The sequence below is a fragment of the Saimiri boliviensis genome, chromosome 7, assembly GCF_048565385.1.
Source record: "Saimiri boliviensis isolate mSaiBol1 chromosome 7, mSaiBol1.pri, whole genome shotgun sequence".
Classification (NCBI taxonomy): Eukaryota; Metazoa; Chordata; class Mammalia; order Primates; family Cebidae; genus Saimiri; species Saimiri boliviensis.
In genome coordinates, this window is record NC_133455.1 from 109,329,037 (window position 1) to 109,346,791 (window position 17,755).

General features: G+C 38.3%; 1 protein-coding gene across 2 annotated transcripts in view; it reads right to left on the reverse strand.

Annotated features, from left to right (window-relative positions):
• The window catches only part of SENP1 (SUMO specific peptidase 1), a 64,920-nt gene that overhangs the window by 14,680 nt on the left and 32,485 nt on the right, over positions 1–17,755 (reverse strand). For both annotated transcript variants that reach the window (XM_010352252.3, XM_010352251.3), the window contains exons 7-13: positions 13,770–13,873; positions 13,402–13,688; positions 10,662–10,716; positions 7,591–7,629; positions 5,872–5,956; positions 5,371–5,526; positions 4,074–4,205 (exon numbers count right to left, since the gene is read on the reverse strand). In XM_010352252.3, coding sequence (XP_010350554.2) covers positions 4,074–4,205; positions 5,371–5,526; positions 5,872–5,956; positions 7,591–7,629; positions 10,662–10,716; positions 13,402–13,688; positions 13,770–13,873 — 858 coding nt within the window. The remainder of the gene's footprint in view (positions 1–4,073; positions 4,206–5,370; positions 5,527–5,871; positions 5,957–7,590; positions 7,630–10,661; positions 10,717–13,401; positions 13,689–13,769; positions 13,874–17,755) is intronic.

Sequence of the window (17,755 nt, forward strand, 5' to 3'; positions counted from 1 at the left end):
AAAAAAAAAAAAAGAAATTCCTATCTACTGAGTCCTGATTTTTTTTTTTTTTTGACATGGAGTCTCGCTCTGTCACCCAGGCTAGAGGGCAGTGGTGCTCTCAGCTCACTGCAACCTCCACCTCTGGGGTTTAAGTGATTCTCCTGCCTCAGCTTTCCAAGTAGCTGGGACAGTTGAGTGACACGCCTGGCTATTTTTCTGTATTTTTAGTAGAGACAGGGTTTCACTGTGTTAACCAGGATGGTCTCGATCTCCTGACCTTGTGATCTGCCTGCCTCGGCCTCCCAAAGTGCTAGGATTACAGGTGTGAGCCATCATGCCCAGCCTAGTGTCCTGATTTTAACAGTCTTCCTGCCTCCTTTTGTATTTTTTTTTTCCAATGGTGAATATATATATATATATATATATTTAGAATTCGCCAGCTGGACTCAGTTTAGATGATCCCCATTTCATTGGCAACATCCAAAGCACTGTAATCAGGAGCCAGTCGAACCTATGCCTTCTTCTCTCCATCAGGCTGAATCAGGGTGTTGACTTTGGCCAGCCACATCAACGTCACAGAGCTTCTTCACAGTCTGATCTGGTGCTTGTTGGCTTTAACATCCACAATGAATACAAGTGTGTTGTAGTCTTCTATCTTCTTCATGGCAGACTCACTGGTCAGTGAAAACTTGGTATCATCGTTTCTCCTGGGGGTGTTCTTCTAGGGATATTTGGGCTGCCTCCAGAGTCACAGTGTCTTGGGCCACAGAAGGTGGGTGATGTGCGGATCTTCTTTCGTTTTGTGGCTGTGGACACCTTTCAACACTGCCTTCTTGGCCTTTAAAGCCTTCGTTTTAGCGTTGGCTTTAGGAGGGGCCAGAGCTTCCTTCTTCACTTTTGGCGCCATCTTGTGAAAAGCCCTTTTGTATTCTTTGTATGGCAGCCAGTTTCCACATTCCATTTTTGAGACGTTTCATTGTATTATATTAATCCTGTCAATCATTAGTCCTTTGAAGCTGTACAGAATTTAACCAAACTCACCTATAGAGAAATCCATTTATTAAAAAAAGACTTAAACCCTACTGTATGAATAGGTACTGTGGTCTACTTTTCTTTCAGGGACAGGGTAGCTTAATGGCTTTCCATACATATCCCAAACATGAGATTTCTGGATTTTATCTTCCTCATATACTGAATCTGATTCCTTTTACTTCCTGGTTCTTATATTCCTTTGTAACTCTGAAAGCCTACAAAGTATGGTACTTTGTTTATAAAATGGTAAGAATAATGTATCAGTCACCTATTTTGGAGAAAGTTTTAATACATCTTATAAAACAGGAAACAGAAAAAGAGAATTGGTTATTAATGAAAATATCTATTTGAGGGAAGAAGAGAATTGAACAGAGGACAAATTATTTGCAAAACAAGATTGATAGTTCATAACTGAGAAGCAGAATTAAGTTTTGTGGGTTTTTTTTTTTTTGAGACAGATTCTCACTCTGTCACAAGGCTGGAGTGCAGTGGTGCGATCTCAGCTCATTGCAATCTCCACCTCCCAGGTTCAAGCGATTCTCCTGCCTCAGCCTCCCAAGTAGCTGGGATTACAGGTGCATGCCACCACACTCAGCTAATTTCTGTATTTTTAGTAGAGATGGGGTTTTACCATGTTGGCCAGGATGGTCTCAATCTCCTGACCTCATGATCTGCCTGCCTTGGCCTCCCAAAGTGCCGGGATTACAGGCATGAGCCACCGTGCCCGGACAGTTTTGTGTTCTTTTTAAGACACAGGGTCTTCTTGTGTCACCCAGTCTAGAGTGCAGTGGCTCAATCATAGCTCACTATAAACTCAAACTCCTGAATTCAAGCAATCCTCCTGCTTAAACCTCCTGAATAGCTGGGACTACAGGCACCACGGCTGGCTAATTTTTAAATTTTTTGTAGAGATGGGGTCTTGCTATGTTGCCCAGGCTGCTCCTGAACTCCTGGCCTCAAGTGATCCTCCCACCTTAGCCATCCAAAGTGCTGGGATTTAGGCATGAGTCACTGTGTCTGGCCAAAATTAAGTATTCTTCAATGAGTATCAATACTTAAGCATATCTATTAACACTCCATCAGGATGTTCGTTTCTCAAGGAATGAACTTAATACTTAATTTTGGCCAGACACAGTAACTTTGAAAGCCTAAAAAGTATGGTACTTTAAAAATGATGCTTTTTAATATAGCTCCCATGATTATTACGGACATGTGAATTGGCACCCACTTTCAAGGATAACATTATTCTGAACTGAGAAGAAATGCACTCGTTCTACAAAAGTTATGGCTAGGTGTGGTAGGGATAAAGCAGACAAGGAATCTTTCCTTCCTCTCGTCTCCTCTAAAATAATGTAATTTCCATTAACTTAGCTTGCTAAAAATCCAGCCTCTGGTGGGCCCAGGGAATGGAAAGTATGTCCTGATGAATGCTGTCTCTGCAAGGAATCTCACTGAGGTAAATGCCACAGTAAATAGCAAGAACTCAGCTCATATCCTACTCATTGCTGCCCTCTAGGAGGTTTTCCATGATTTACAACACACTAAAGGCTACTATCCCTTTAGAGTAACTGACCTCTCCCCACCAGCAGCGGCAGAAAATAAATGGCAAAGGACCACAGATCAAAAATAACTTATCTGTGGATACTTCTAACTATCCTTGATTTTCATTTCTTCCTTTGATTTGGTGAGCTCTTTTCTTCTATTATTTGATCGAGTGTTTTAATATTTGAGCCAAAAGAAGCAAAAAGGTTTCTTCTAAAGAAAGACGGTAACAAATCATGCCTTCCTTATTATTCTTGGTTACAGATATTATTCAGGGAGTGATGAGCTTCCGAAAATTTTATCTTATAAACTAACTAGTGGTAAAAAGAATGGGGCTGGCTCCAGAGAAGGCCAGCATCCTGTGCATGATACACGCTCCTAAGTTCTATATATCTGTTCCTAAGACCAGGATCCAATTTGGGATTCTGAGGTAGTAAGATTACAATAGATAAGACCCAAGGCTTGGGTCTTAACCTTGGCTCCGCTGTTTAGTAGTTGTATAACCTTGCAAGTTTTAAAATCTTTCTATCCCTTGTTTCTGTAGAATGGAGATGATAAAACTATCATAATTACCTCCAAAGATATGATGACTATTACATGAATAAAATACATAAAACATGAATCGTACCGAATGAGGTAAATGCTCAATAGTTATTAGCAAATATTATTTGGAAGATCCTGATCATACAAAAACAGGATATGGGTATCTAGAATATTTAATGATTACTACGCTGAGAAATTAAAAATCCTCCACAGCTGTGAAGCTTGGGTATATTCAAATTAGGCAGGGATGCTCACAGAAGGAAAGTACTTAGGGAAAGATACCCAACCCAGTTTTCTTTTGACGTAAAAATATCCTTCTAAAATAAAACAGGTACCTACAGGTTTAGGAATAGGATAGATCAGTTTAAAAATTGTCATGTAATTAATATACTTAAAATAAACTGGAGTTGCAAGGTGAAGACCGTAACTTCTCCCCCAGTTCCTCACATAATTGATAATAACTTTTTCAATGTTCATTTTAAAAATACCACATATAAATGCAGGGTATTTTGGAAAGCTTATCATTCATAATGTAAGTGATCTCAAATAAGTAGAACTTAGGTATAAAGGGAAGTAGAACTGGATTCTTACAAAGAAATCCCAATGTATTCCTTCATGCTGTAACATGGTCAGTTAATACTTATTTGCTCAGAAAAGATGAACTGCAGAATAGAAGCTTTAAAGAGACTGAGAATACCACTGAGTGAATGTCTTCTTCAGTGTTCAAATCTTCAATACAAGAAAAGGTAAATTCAGTGGTTCTCAGACTTTATTTTAAAATACACCTGAGATGTCTGTTAATAATGCCTGTCTCCACCACACTCCCTCACACTTAAGACAATGAAGAGGCCTATGAGAGAGGATTCCAGTGCAGTTCATCCATGAACCACATTCTGAGAAATGGTGAAATAATGCCTTAATTTAACTGCCACTTAATGTTTACTATTTGTATGTGAAAACAGGTGCAAGTTTACCTCATCATTGAGCCAATTCAGATGGTTTAGAGTTTGAATATCTTTGCGTGTAATTGTCAAGCGAAATGCTTCACTGAGAACTTCATCCTGATTCCCATTACGAAATACATTCTTTATTTCTTTCTCCATTTCCTAGGAAAACAAAAGGTGTCAAGATATCAAACACATGTGGCTTCAGACAAACCAGATTTCTCACCAAGCCCCATATAATCCTCAGACTATATTTATCACTATTCAATTGTTTATAAATTTACTGTTCATCAATTTGCTCCTGAAGTTTTAGTTTCTACTTCTTCCCAGTAATCCCCAATTACTTCTTTCCACTTCATCTAGTCCTCCCTTCTCTTTTACAGCATAACATTCAGACCCTTGTTTCCATATTAACTCCTAAAGTCTGAAATAACCTTCTGCTATCAAATTGGGCCCATGAGAAAAATTAACTGTATTTTCTATCTCTGGTCCAAATGACTTCCTAAGAAATAGAATTTTTGATAAAAGGTAGTAAGAGAGTAAAGGCAGTGCCTTTTAGAAACTTTCTTAGAGATCTTTTTATTTTAAATATAAAATATGGAATTTAGCACAACTATAATAAATGTGTTATGCTCACCAGCTACATGGTAGTTTTTCAAAGAGAAGCATGGATAAAGAAACAGATTATTTAAAAATGTACATAGACTTCTATATTTTCCAAATTTTCCATAATGGGTTTTATTACTTAAAAAATAATAGCAAGTCTCAGTTTACAATTTGAGGTCAAACTATTGTATGGGTGCATTAAGTAAAAATGCACATGAATGAAAAACAAATGTATTAAATGCTTGTTCACTGAAGTTAAAAGCCACCCACAGTTCATTTATCTATTTTTAATATTTAAAAAATAAAGCCCAGATTGGTATGTAAAATAAGTGAAAGCAGAAATTTACAAGAACATTTAAATACCATGTGTTCTATTGCCTTTTTTTTTTTTTTGAGACAGAGTCTTGGGTTCAAGCAATTCTCCTGCCTCAGCCTTCCAAGTAGCTGAGATTATAGGCACATGCCACCATGCCCAGCGAATTTTTGTATTTTTGGTACAGATGGGGTTTCACCATGTTAGCCAGGCTGGTCTCCAACTCCTGACCTCAAGTGATCTACCTGCTCCAACCTCCCAAAGTGCTGGGATTACAACCTCCCAAAGTGCTCCCAAGGTGTGAGCCAGAGCGCCCAGCCACTATTGCTTTTATGTTTGAAATTCATCCAAAGAATTCTTTCTAAATATAATACTTGGTAGTGTAGAAATTAAGTGTATGTAATTTACCTCTGTAATTTCAGGAAATTCATCATCACTATCAGTTAATTTATGACCTTTTTTTTGTGTTTCTTGGGCAACAGTGACAGGAATCTCCTTTTCAAGAGGTACACGAAGATGCAGTTCTACTGAATCATGTACTGAATGTTCCTGCTCCTGCAGTCTCTGAAAGATAAAACTTGAGAATAAGTGGGATAAAGAAATCTGCAGATGTTCCTTGACTTATGATAAAGTTATGTCCCAATAAACCTGTCATAAGTCAAGGAGCCTGCTGAAACATGTGCTGCTTTCACTTTTTTGTAAAGTCAAAAAATCATTAGTCAAACCATCACAAGTAGGAGACTATCTTATGTATAATGAGTAGTACTGACTGTACAGATCATAACATGCTATGCTACCATAAAATCTTGGAATTACAACAGCAATTACCCAAATCTGGGTAACTTTCCAAAATAGTTTCTACTTGGATGTACTATTTATTTCTAATATTATCCCGATTTTCTTTTTTACCTGGTTTTGAAGCTGTAAGGCCAATGCTTTCTGTTCTTTGATCTGGCGCAATCTTTCTCGTGCTCGAGAATCATAAACACTAGTTCTAGAAAATGGAAAAGAATGTGACCAAATGTAGACCACTCTCATAGTATCAAACATATTGTTGATGTACACTGAGTACATCAGTAAATACAGGACTCTCACAAAGAAAGTCTAAAATCTTTACACTAACTTACCAACTTATCATCCTTATTTTAAAAGAGTGAAACCACATAATGTTACTGAAATTACCCTACTATTTTTACTGAAATTATTATTATTGTTTTTTATAGACATAGGGTCTCAAAATGTTGCCCAGGCTGGTCTCAAACCCCTGGGCTCAAGCAACCCCTCCACCTTGGCCTCTCAAAGTACTGGGATTATAGGTGTGAGTTATCACACTCAAACTAATTTTACTAAAACTACTAAAAATATTAGTGTGCTGCTAAATGTGAATAGATGACTTGGGGACATTTGTAAACGTGTAGTTCTTTACTTTTGTTTCTTTCTTTTTTTTTTTTTTTTTTTAGGACAGAGTCTTGCACTGTCACCCAGGCTGGAGTGCAGTGGTGCAATCTCCGCTCCCTGCAATCTCCACCTCCTGGATTCAAGTGATTCTCCTGCCTAAGCTTCCTGAATAGCTGGGATTACAGGTGCATGCCACCAAGCATGGCTAAGTTTTTGCATTTTTAGTAGAGACGAGGTTTCACCGCGTTAGCCAGGATGGTCTCAATCTTCTGCAACTCGTCATCCACCTGCCTTGGCCTCCCAAAGTGTATTACAGGTGTGAGCCACCACACCCAGCCATGCGTAGTTCTTTTCTTAACATGTTTTAAGATTAAAGTGAAAGCAAAACTTCAATCTGGAAATCCAAAAATGGGATTAAATCCCAAAGGAGAAACTAACACAAGGTAACAGGAAAGATTAATTCAAATACTATATTTTTGATAGATTATTTTTAAAAATTACCGAGACCAAGGGGTTTAGATAACTTACTAAAGTGGGTTCCTTAAACAAGGCTATATGCTTTCAGTGATTTTGCAACTCTAGAAATATAAATTATTCAATAAGCTAGTTTTACCAGTGCCAGAATAGGAGCATTTATTTTCCCTACTATATAATAGCTAACTTTAAAATGTTTTTCCAATTTAATTTAGGTTTGACAATTGTTATAGATTTAATAAACGTAACTATAGAAATGTTTCAACTCCAACAAAATTTTGAAAACCCAACAACTTAAAAGTATAAACAGATACTTCACTTCTTATTATTATTATTTTTTATTTTTTATTTTTTTGGAGATGGAGTTTTGCTCTTGTCGCCCAGGCTGAAGTGCAATGGCGTTATCTCGGTTCACTGCAACCTCCGCCTTCCAGCTTCAAGCGATTATCCCACCTCAGCCTCCTGAGTAGCTGAGATTACAGACACCTGCCACCATGTCCAGCTAATTTTTGTATTTTTAGTAGAGACAGGGTTTCACCATGTTGGCCAGGCTGGTCTCAAACTCCTGACCTCAGGTCATCTGCTCACCTTGGCCTCCCAAAGTGCTAGGATCATACTTGTGAGCTGCCACACCCAGCCTAAACACAGGTACTTCTTATTGGTAAAAAATAAGCAGTATGATTAGCTAATTGTTTGATTTCTTCTAACTAAAAATAAAGGGATTGAGAAGGAAAAATGATACCAAAGTTAACTTACAATTCTTTGATCCACAGCTCTGCCTGGAAGAAAGTAGGACTATGGGTGGGAAAAGAAAAAAATTCACAAATGAGCAGGAGGCTTATTAGAAAATTCAAATATTTTCATCAATAAAAACAATCATTTAAATAGTTTATATGAATGCTTTACAAGTATGGAATAAGTAAATGGAATCTAAATGACATAAGGTAATCGTAACTGGGAATTAAAAGACACAAATGAATCATATGCATACATATTAGTTAAAAAGGTGACCCAAAATTCAGCAGAGAAATTAAATTTTCCATAGCTCCCTACTAGCATGAGAGACTAACATTATGTGAAAGAGCGTATCATTTCTGAAAATACATTAAGCTGGAACATTACTCTTCACAAATGATTCAGATTGAAAGATTTATTAAAATCCCCATGCACAAAATAATTTACATCAAATGGCTAACAAGCCAATGAGGCAAAGCAGAGAATCAGCAACACAACTCCATTTCAAAGATGACAGACCAATTCTAGGTCCATGTGGCTCTTGCTGACAATCTAAGTGACATGCTTAACAGAGTCACAGGCATGATTAATTATCCTAGGGCCTCCTGTATTTCTCAAGCTTCCTCATCTCCAAACTCCTAACTAAGTAGGATCTATCACAGAAACAAAAGGAAGAAGAGTGAGCATTTATCCAAAGAAAACTTTAAAATATGGAAAACAAGTAAACAGAGCATTAAATTGGGAGTTAAGAGACCTGGATCAGAGGCCAGGCATGGCAGCTCATTCCTGTAATCTCAGTGCTTTGGGAGGCTGAGGTGGGAGGATTGCTTGAGTCAAGAGTTCAAGATGAGCCTGGGCAACATAGTGAGACACTATCTCTTTTTAAAAAAAGTCCTTTGCAACTAGAATAGTGCTTGGCACATAGTAGGTATTTAGTTTTTTTTTTTTTTTGAGATGGAGTCTCTCTGTTGCCCAGGCTGGAGTGCACTGGCAAAATCTTGGCTCACCGCAACCTCCACCTGCTGGGTTCAAGAGATTTTCCTGTCTCAGCCTCCTGAGTAGCTGGAATTACAGGCATCCGCCACCACACCTGGCGCACACGTGCGTGTGTGTGTGTGTGTGTGTGTGTGTGTGTGCGTATTTTTTTTAAGTAGAGATGGGGTTTCACCATGTTGGCCAGGCTGCTCTCGAACTTGCCACCTAAAAGACTTAACAAATAGAGAATTTTAAGAAATATCTAAATCTCAGAACATATGGGAGCTGCAAAGAAGTGGGGAAACTGAGATACGAAAGAATATTTCATTATCCTTAATCTTCTCAACAGAAAACTGATATTATTCTCATCCTAGCAACTGAATTCCCAAAGCCATATATGGCAAAGCCATAGCAATCATACAGAGGAAGAAGTATTTGACACCTCCAGATAAGTAAAGTTTCATGTAGAAGTTCACATTTGAATTGAGACCTAAAAGATAAAAGACTACTGGCAGAAAAAGTTGAAGAAGGGAGGACAATTCCAGGTAAAAAGAACACTGAATATGAAGGCAAGAAATGCTTATCATATTTACAAACTAAAAACAGTCCAGCTTATAAAAACACATGAAAGAGTCCCCTATTTCCATATGGCTCCCTCTTACCTCCATTATGGCTCTGCTCAAATGTCACTTTTTTATCAGAGACTTTCGATGACCACCCTAGATAAATAGTATCCTCCCAATCCTACACTATATATTACCCTGCTTCAATTTTCTTCATAGCATTTATCATCACTAGGCATATCCGTTTATTTGTTCACTATCTGTCCTTCATCCTTCCCCTCAATTAGAATGCAAGCTCCTGGAGAACAAGGACTTCACACTGTTCACTATTATCATATCTATACTAGTACCTGGCACACATTAGGCTCTCAGTAAATACTGGTAAATACTTGTTAAAGTGAGAAAGTGAGGGTTGTGAAAGAAGTGCTTTGTATACCACAATAAAGAACCTGAGCTTAATTTGATGTCTGATAAACCACTCTTGAAAGAGTTTGGGCCGGGCGCGGTGGCTCAAGCCTGTAATCCCAGCCCTTTGGGAGGCCGAGGCGGGTGAATCACGAGGTCAAGAGATCGAGACCATCCTGGTCAACATGGTGAAACCCCGTCTCTATTAAAAAATACAAAAAAGTAGCTGGGCATGGTGGCACGTGCCTGTAATCCGAGCTACTCAGGAGGCTGAGACAGGAGAATTGCCTGAACCCAGGAGGCGGAGGTTGCGGTGAGCCGAGATCGCGCCATTGCACTCCAGCCTGGGTAACAAGAGCGAAACTCTGTCTCAAAAAAAAAAAAAAAAAAAAAGAAAGAGTTTAACAAATAATCATTAAACCCCTTTAATGAATGATCAGACATGAATTTTGAAAGATCATTCTGACTGCAGCATGGAAGATGGACTAAAGAACCAGGAGGCTGAGGCAGAAGGATCACTTGAGCCTAGGAGTTCAAGGCTGAAGTGAGCCACAATTGTGCCCCGCATTCCTGCCTGGGTGACTGAGCAAGACCCTGTCTCAAAACAAAAACAGAGCAAGGTAGAAGAATTGTTTCAAGAACATGGTATGGTGGAAGATAAGAACAAAACAGAGGCTGAGTGAATAACTATTACAAAGCCACTGAAATAATTCAAATAATACGTGAGAGAAGTCTGAATTGAGACAGTTTTACAGTACATAACTTTTAGTGAAAAAACTGTGATTAAAGAAAGAGAAAACACTATGTTTAAGAACAAACTTTTAGGCCGGGCACAGCTCATGCCTGTAATCCCAGCACTTGGGAGGCCAAGGCAGATGGATCACCTGAGGTCAGGAGTTTGAGACCAGCCTGGCCAACATGGCAAAACCCCATCTCTACTAAAAATACAAAAATTAGCTGGGCATAGTGGTGGGTGCCTGTAATCCCAGCTACTAGGGAGGCTGAGGCAGGAGAATCACTTGAACCCAGGGGACAGAGGTTGCAGTGAGCTGAGACTGTGCCACTTCATTCCAGCCTGGGTGACAGAGTGAGACTCCATCTCAAAAAAATAAAGAAACAAACAACAAACAAGGTTTTTCCAAAGTTTACCTGGGAGCTGGAGTCTGGGAATCTTTCACTTTCAGTAAAATCACAGAGTCTGATCCTAAATAAAGAAACATAAGAGCATTTCATTAGTAATAAAACTCTACAAAGTTGTACTTCCTAGATATCTTTGTTTAAGTTCCCATACTTTGTATGGCTTCAGTTACTCATGATTAACTATGGTCCAAAAATGTTAAATGGAAAATTGCAGAAATAATTCGTAAATTTTAAATTGCACACCATTCTGAATAGCTGATTCTCTATCCAGCTCTATTTCAGGCATGAAATCATCCCTTTGTTCAGCATATCCACAATATATGCACCACCTCTCACTTAGTAGTCACCTCAGTCATCACATCGACTGTCTCAGTATAGCAATGCTTGTGTTGAAGAAAGTCTTAATAATGCCCCCAAAAGGCAAAAGTAATGATGCTGGCAATTCAGGTATGCCAAAGAGAAGCTGTAAAAAGTGCTTCCCCAGCCTGGCCAACATGGTGAAACCCCATCTTACTAAAAATACAAAACTTAGCCAGGCGTTGATGGCTCACACCTGTAATCCCAGCTGCTCAAGAGGCTGAGGCAGGAGAATTACTTGAACCCAGGAGATGAGATGGAGGTTGTAGTGAGCCGAGATGGCACCACTGCAATCCAGCCTGAACTACACAGAGTAACACTCTGTCTGAAAAAAAAAAAAAAAGAAATAAAGGGTGCTTCCATTAGGTGAAAAGGTGGAAGTTCCTGACTTAGAAAAAAGAAACACTTCTGTTACAGTATATTATTATAATTTTTCTGTTATTATTGTTGTTGATCTCTTACTGCACCTAATTTATAATCATAGGTATGTACATATAGGAAAAAACATAATGTATATAGGGTATAGTACATATAGTATACTATCCATAGTTTCAAGCATCCACTGGAAGGGGGGGTCTTGAAACATATCCCCCCCATAGATAAGAGGGGACTACTGAGATTCATGATCTATAATGAGACTGAATTAGGTGAAAGAAGGAAAGGGGTTAGGCAATGGAAGAGCTAAGGAAACTGGAAGGAGGGAAGGAGGACAGGGAAGAGAAACAGCACTCTAGGAGGTGTCTAAAAAGTACAAATTTTATCATTCTATTATTTATTTTCTGTTGAATACTACTCAAAGGCAGGAATCATGTTCTTCTAAAGTGCTACAAATAGAACCTCAAGAGTATTTATTAAATGGTACAATGAAAGTAATTAAACAATGCAATGTAGTATATTTGTTTCAGTTTCATTGCATCTAAGTATCTGCCATACAATGTATGTTTCTGAGGTTAAAGGAGTTTTTTCGTGGGGGTGGTTTTTTTTTGGCTTTTTTTTTTTCCTTTAAAGTTCTCAGTATATCACAAAATATAATAAGAGTCTTCACGGATATGTGTAGCTATATAATGATGCTACCAAAAAGTTTAATCCTGAATGAGAATTTTCAGAAAATGACAAGTAGATTAAAAAAACCAAAAATCAAACAACCTGAGAAAGGAGACTGATATTCTATCTATCAAAAAATTCCTGATGTTTAACCACTTAACCTAAAACTTGTTTTAAATTACGTACCTAAGTACATACCATAAATAGGTACATAATACATACTTAAAGAAGGGGAAAATAAAGGAAGCAAAGAAACCTTTACAGTTGGCCGGGTGCGGTGCCTCAAGCCTGTAATCCCAGCACTTTGGGAGGCCGAGGCGGGTGGATCACAAGGTCGAGAGATCGAGACCATCCTGGTCAACATGGCGAAACCCCGTCTCTACTAAAAAATACAAAACATTAGCTGGGCATGGTGGCACGTGCCTGTAATCCCAGCTACTCAGGAGGCTGAGGCAGGAGAATTGCTTGAACCCAGGAGGCGGAGGTTGCGGTGAGCCAAGATCGCGCCATTGCACTCCAGCCTGGGTACCTGGGTAACAAAAGCGAAACTCCGTCTCAAAAAAAAAAAAAAAAAAAAAAGAAACCTTTACAGCAAAATCTTACTTAACTGGAATGCTAAGAGGGTGAATATTTCAGTTAGCTGAAAGTTAAGTAGAAAACTTTGTTTCCAAAGCTGACAATCCTTCTAAAATGCATAAACCTATCGTACAGGTTTAGTAAGTATACATTAAGTACTTAAGCTTCAATATTTATCTGATGTTTCAAAACTCCTAGAACTTCAAAATTCTTACTTACCACTGTAAAGTCACAGAAACAGAGAAAGTGCTAAAGCAATTGGGCTGAATATACTCTGACTGTAGACTCTACTTAGGAAGTTAATTGTCTAAACAAAATAAATCATTTGCATCTTGAGGTAAAAAAAAAAAAAGAGAGTATCTTATTTGTGGGTTTAGCTTACTCATACCATGGTTAACTGAATCCTATGTATTTAAAGTATATAAGTACATGTCTTACAAGTTCAATATCCCTTATCCAAAATGCTTGGGACCAGAAGTTTCAAATTTTGGATTTTTTTTGATTTTTGAATATTTGCATTATACAATTTGAGCATCCCAAATCCAAATATCCAAAATCCCAAATGTTCCACTAAGCATTTCCTTACAGTATCATATTGGTATTCAAAAAGTTTCAGATTTTGAAACACTTTGGATTTCATATTTTCAGATTCAGGATGCTCAAATTGTATATGTTGATTTATATGTATATTATAATGTTGCCTATAATAGAGCTAATAAACAGTTAATGGGCTATTAAGACTAAAAATATAGTTATATTATACCATGTTTACCTTCAGATTGTGTATTTGAAGCTGCTAAGTTATCTGGCTGATGTGGAGCAGAGTGGTGATGACGGGGTTGATGAAGAGTATCAGAATCTTTGGATCCAAAAGCAGTAACATCTGGGGTATAAGATGATAGGGAATATACACTGTGGGACAGCTGTTCCTGTGTAGTTAAAATGCTGGCAGATCCAGATGATGAAGTATCAGAGCCAATGATCTGAGATGCACAAGAATTTCCATTTTTAAACAGTGAGTATTTCAAAGTATTTTTACTGGAACTAAGACATCGAGACCTAGCAAGAGAAGAATATTGTTTCAACATCAAATAATAACTGTAGAATTAAATTCATCTGAAATATGTTTCTGTGACTCACAGGTGTAAAGGAAAATGTGTGGTTGGTTTGGCTATAGAAAACTGTTTCCCTGTGACCATCTGCAGCAGCTGTCTGTAAATCTCTCTTTCTTCTTCTTGAACTGTCTATAAGGAAAAAAAAAAAAAAAACAGTTTAAACACATTCAATAAGGCAAATATCTCTCAAACTAGCATGTAAATGGAATCCTAGCTCTACCAAAGTTCAGGTAGAATCCTGAAGATAATTAAGAATTATAGGCCTGACACAGGGGTTCATGCCTGTAATTCCAGCATTTTGGGAGGCCAAGGCAGGAAGATCACTTGAGGCTAGAAGTTCAAAACTAGCCCAGTCAACATAGTAAGACCCTCATCTCTACAAAAGAAAAACTAAAAAATTAGCTGGCTGTGGTGGCACATGTCTGTGGTCCCAGCTACTGGGGAGGCTGAGGCAGGGGAATCACTTAAACCAGGAGGCAAAGGTTGCACGCAGTGAGCCAAGATCATACCACTACACTCCAGCCTGGGAGCAGGGTAAAACGCTGTCTCAAAAAAAGAAAAAGAAAATTGGGCCAGGTGCAGTGGCTCATGCCTGTAATCTCAGCACTTTGGGAGGCTGAGGCAAGCGGATCACCTGAGGTCGGGAGCTCAAGACCAGCCTGACAAACATGGAGAAACCCCATCTCTACTAAAAATACAAAATTAGCTGCGCATGGTGGTGCACGCCTGTAGTCCCAACTACTCGGGAGGCTGAGTCAGGAGAATCACTTAAACCTGGGAGGCAGAGGTTGCAGTGAGCCGAGATTGCACCATTGCACTCCAGCCTGGGCAACAAGAGCAAAACTTCATCTCAAAAAAAAAGAAAATTATCAAGTCTGTAAAATAGAAGTTGAGTAAATAACAGATAATATATTTTGAAAAACTATGGCACATATATACATATATGTAAATAATAGTGCAGAGAAGCCATAGGCTATAAAACCAGAAAGCCAGCAGGCCATCACTTCTGAGTCAAAAAAGAGTCCCAGAAATAAAGGACCTTCTAAATTAGGATTCCAACAAATCCCTTGATACCTGTTAGAAAAATCAAAAGGAATTAACCAAAATAATCAAGACCAGTTAGAGTGGAATATCTTGCCAACAATTTTCTATGTTATCCAAGCCCAGGTAGTTTCCAGAGACAATTTTCATCTCCGGCATTTATTTATGTATTTTTCCTGTAAGCCCCAATACTACATTTAGGGAAAAACACATATTCCATAACATTCATTCACTGACATGAACATTTACTATACTCCAGTCACTAAAGATAATAATGCATTGAATAAAATAAAGTTCCTGCCTTTGTGGAGATTATATTGCAGTGAAAGGAATTAAACAAAGAACTAGTCAGGTAGTATGCAGAAAATTAGAAGATAAGAGAATGGAAAGTGACGACAGAAGGAGAGCAGCAGGAACAGGTAAGATTTCTCTAAAAAGGTTCAGCAGAAACGTAAAGCCAAAGGAAGAAGTCAGTCATATAAAAGAATATTCCAAACAGAGAAACAACAAATGCAAAGCCCTGAGAGAAGAAGGTGCTTTATGTATTCCAAAAATAGTAAGGTCCACGTGAATGAGAAGAGTAGGAAGAAATTAGATCACCTGACAGAGAACCAGATTACATAAGGACTTATAACCCTGGTAAAGCATCAGTTCTACAGATCTCCTGACTCAATGGGCTGCGTTCACTAGCATTAGTAATATGCCCTAGCAATTTATTTTTAATCTTACATACAGGTTTAATACAACCACCAATCCTCACAAAATAATTGTAAACATTATGGTCTGGGTTAGCAGCATCATGTACTATGATATTTCAATATGTGCATAAGTATTTGTATATATTTTTTTCAATTACTAAGGTATGTTAAAAGTGAAATGAATTACAAAATTAACTATAAAAGGATAAATAGGTACTACATTTTTTCTTCTTGAATCTTTTTGTTTTTGCTCCTTAGCAAATTATAATTGCCCTGTCAGGATAATGTTACTGATCTACTATAATACACTTTAACTGTGATGTGAGACAATTACACATGACAAAAAACTACCCTTAAGCTTGAATAGCTGAGTGATAAGAAAAGGAAACAACTGAGCATTTGGTTAAAGAATGAACTTGAGAAAAACAAACTTGCAATATTCTGTGTGGAAAAAAAAACCCCAATTATTTTATCCATTATATTAATATTGTACCCAAGACGATGGTCTCTTTTTCTAGTGTTTGTGAAAGAGACTATCTATAGTACTGAGCAGGTACTTCAGTGATAGCACAAAAATAATGGTTAGAAAAAGACAATTATCGCCGGGTGCGGTGGCTCAAGCCTGTAATCCCAGCACTTTGGGAGGCCGAGGCAGGTGGATCACGAGGTCGAGAGATCGAGACCATCCTGGTCAACATGGTGAAACCCCGTCTCTACTAAAAATACAAAAAATTAGCTGGGCATGGTGGCACGTGCCTGTAATCCCAGCTACTCGGGAGGCTGAGGCAGGAGAATTGCCTGAACCCAGGAGGCGGAGGTTGCGGTGAGCCGAGATCGTGCCATTGCACTCCAGCCTGGGTAACAAGAGTGAAACTCCGTCTCAAAAAAAAAAAAAAAACAAAACAAAACAAAAGAAAAAGACAATTATCAGTAATAAATGAACATCAAATCTGTATTTATTGGCTATTCTACTAGAAAAAATATAGAATATGAGTACTTGAGAAACAAATTTTAAAATCATAATTAAATAAATCTCTTCATTAACATCTAAAATTACCATTATGAAGATTAGACAGCAGAATGAAGCATCATTACAAATTATTGGATTTAAGAGAGATTTGCCCATTGTGATCTGTATACAAAAGAAAGCTTATGTTATCTGGCACTACTGACTAGAATTTTTTAATACTCTTCAATGTAAACCTTGATTCCACTTTTCCATTATATCAAATAACCTAATCACAATACAAGAGGGTAAACAATAGGTTGTTTTTAGGGGTGGAAAGACGACAGAAGGAAAGGGAAATCAGACTACCTGGGTCATGTAAATTAATTCTTAATTAATCAAACATTTTAGCTCTTTTTCACTGTCCCACCAAACTGGATTTTTAAAAGTTATGGAAATATTTTTATCACAGAAAGTAACGCAGATAACTGGTGTGAGAGGTTACTTTGCATAATCCATCTTTGTACCACAAAACATTTTTTTAAAAAATCAGGCTAAGTGCAGTGGCTCATACCTGTCATCCCAACTGCTTAGGAGGCTGAGGCAGGGGACTCACTTGAGGGCTGAGATCAGCAAATCAATTGAGGTCAGGAGTTCAAGAACAGCCTGGCCATCATGGTGAATCCCCGTCTCTACTAAAACACAAAAATTAGCCGGGTGTGGTGGCATGTTCCTGCAATCCCAGCTTCCCCAGAGGCTGTGGTAGGAGAATCACTTGAACAAGGGAGGTGGAGACTGCAGTGAGCCAAGATCGTGGCACTGCCCTCCAGCCTGGGTGACCGTGGCTCACGCCTGTAACCCCAGAACTTTGGGAGGACGAGGTGGGTGGATCACTTGCAGTCAGGAGTTCAAGAACAGCCTGGCCAACATGGTGAAACCCTGTCTTTACTAAAAATACAAAAATTAACCTGGTGTGGTGGCATGTGCCTGTAATCCCAGCTACCCAGGGGGCTGAGGCAGAAGAATCGCTTGAACCCAGGAGGTGGACGTTGCAGTGAGCCGAGATCATGCCACTGTACTCCAGCCTGGGTGACAGAGTGAGACTCTGTCTCAAAACAAACAAACAAAAAAAGAAAAGCTTCTGTCTGATACCAAATAATCTCAGACTCATTAGAAAATATAATATAAACACAAATAAATTACCTATATTCCAAATAGCAATCCGAGGTCTCTTTACTTTTTCAGTTTACACTAATTTATGGTTTTAAAGGTTAAGATTGTGAACTTTTTGGCCGGGCGCGGTGGCTCAAGCCTGTAATCCCAGCA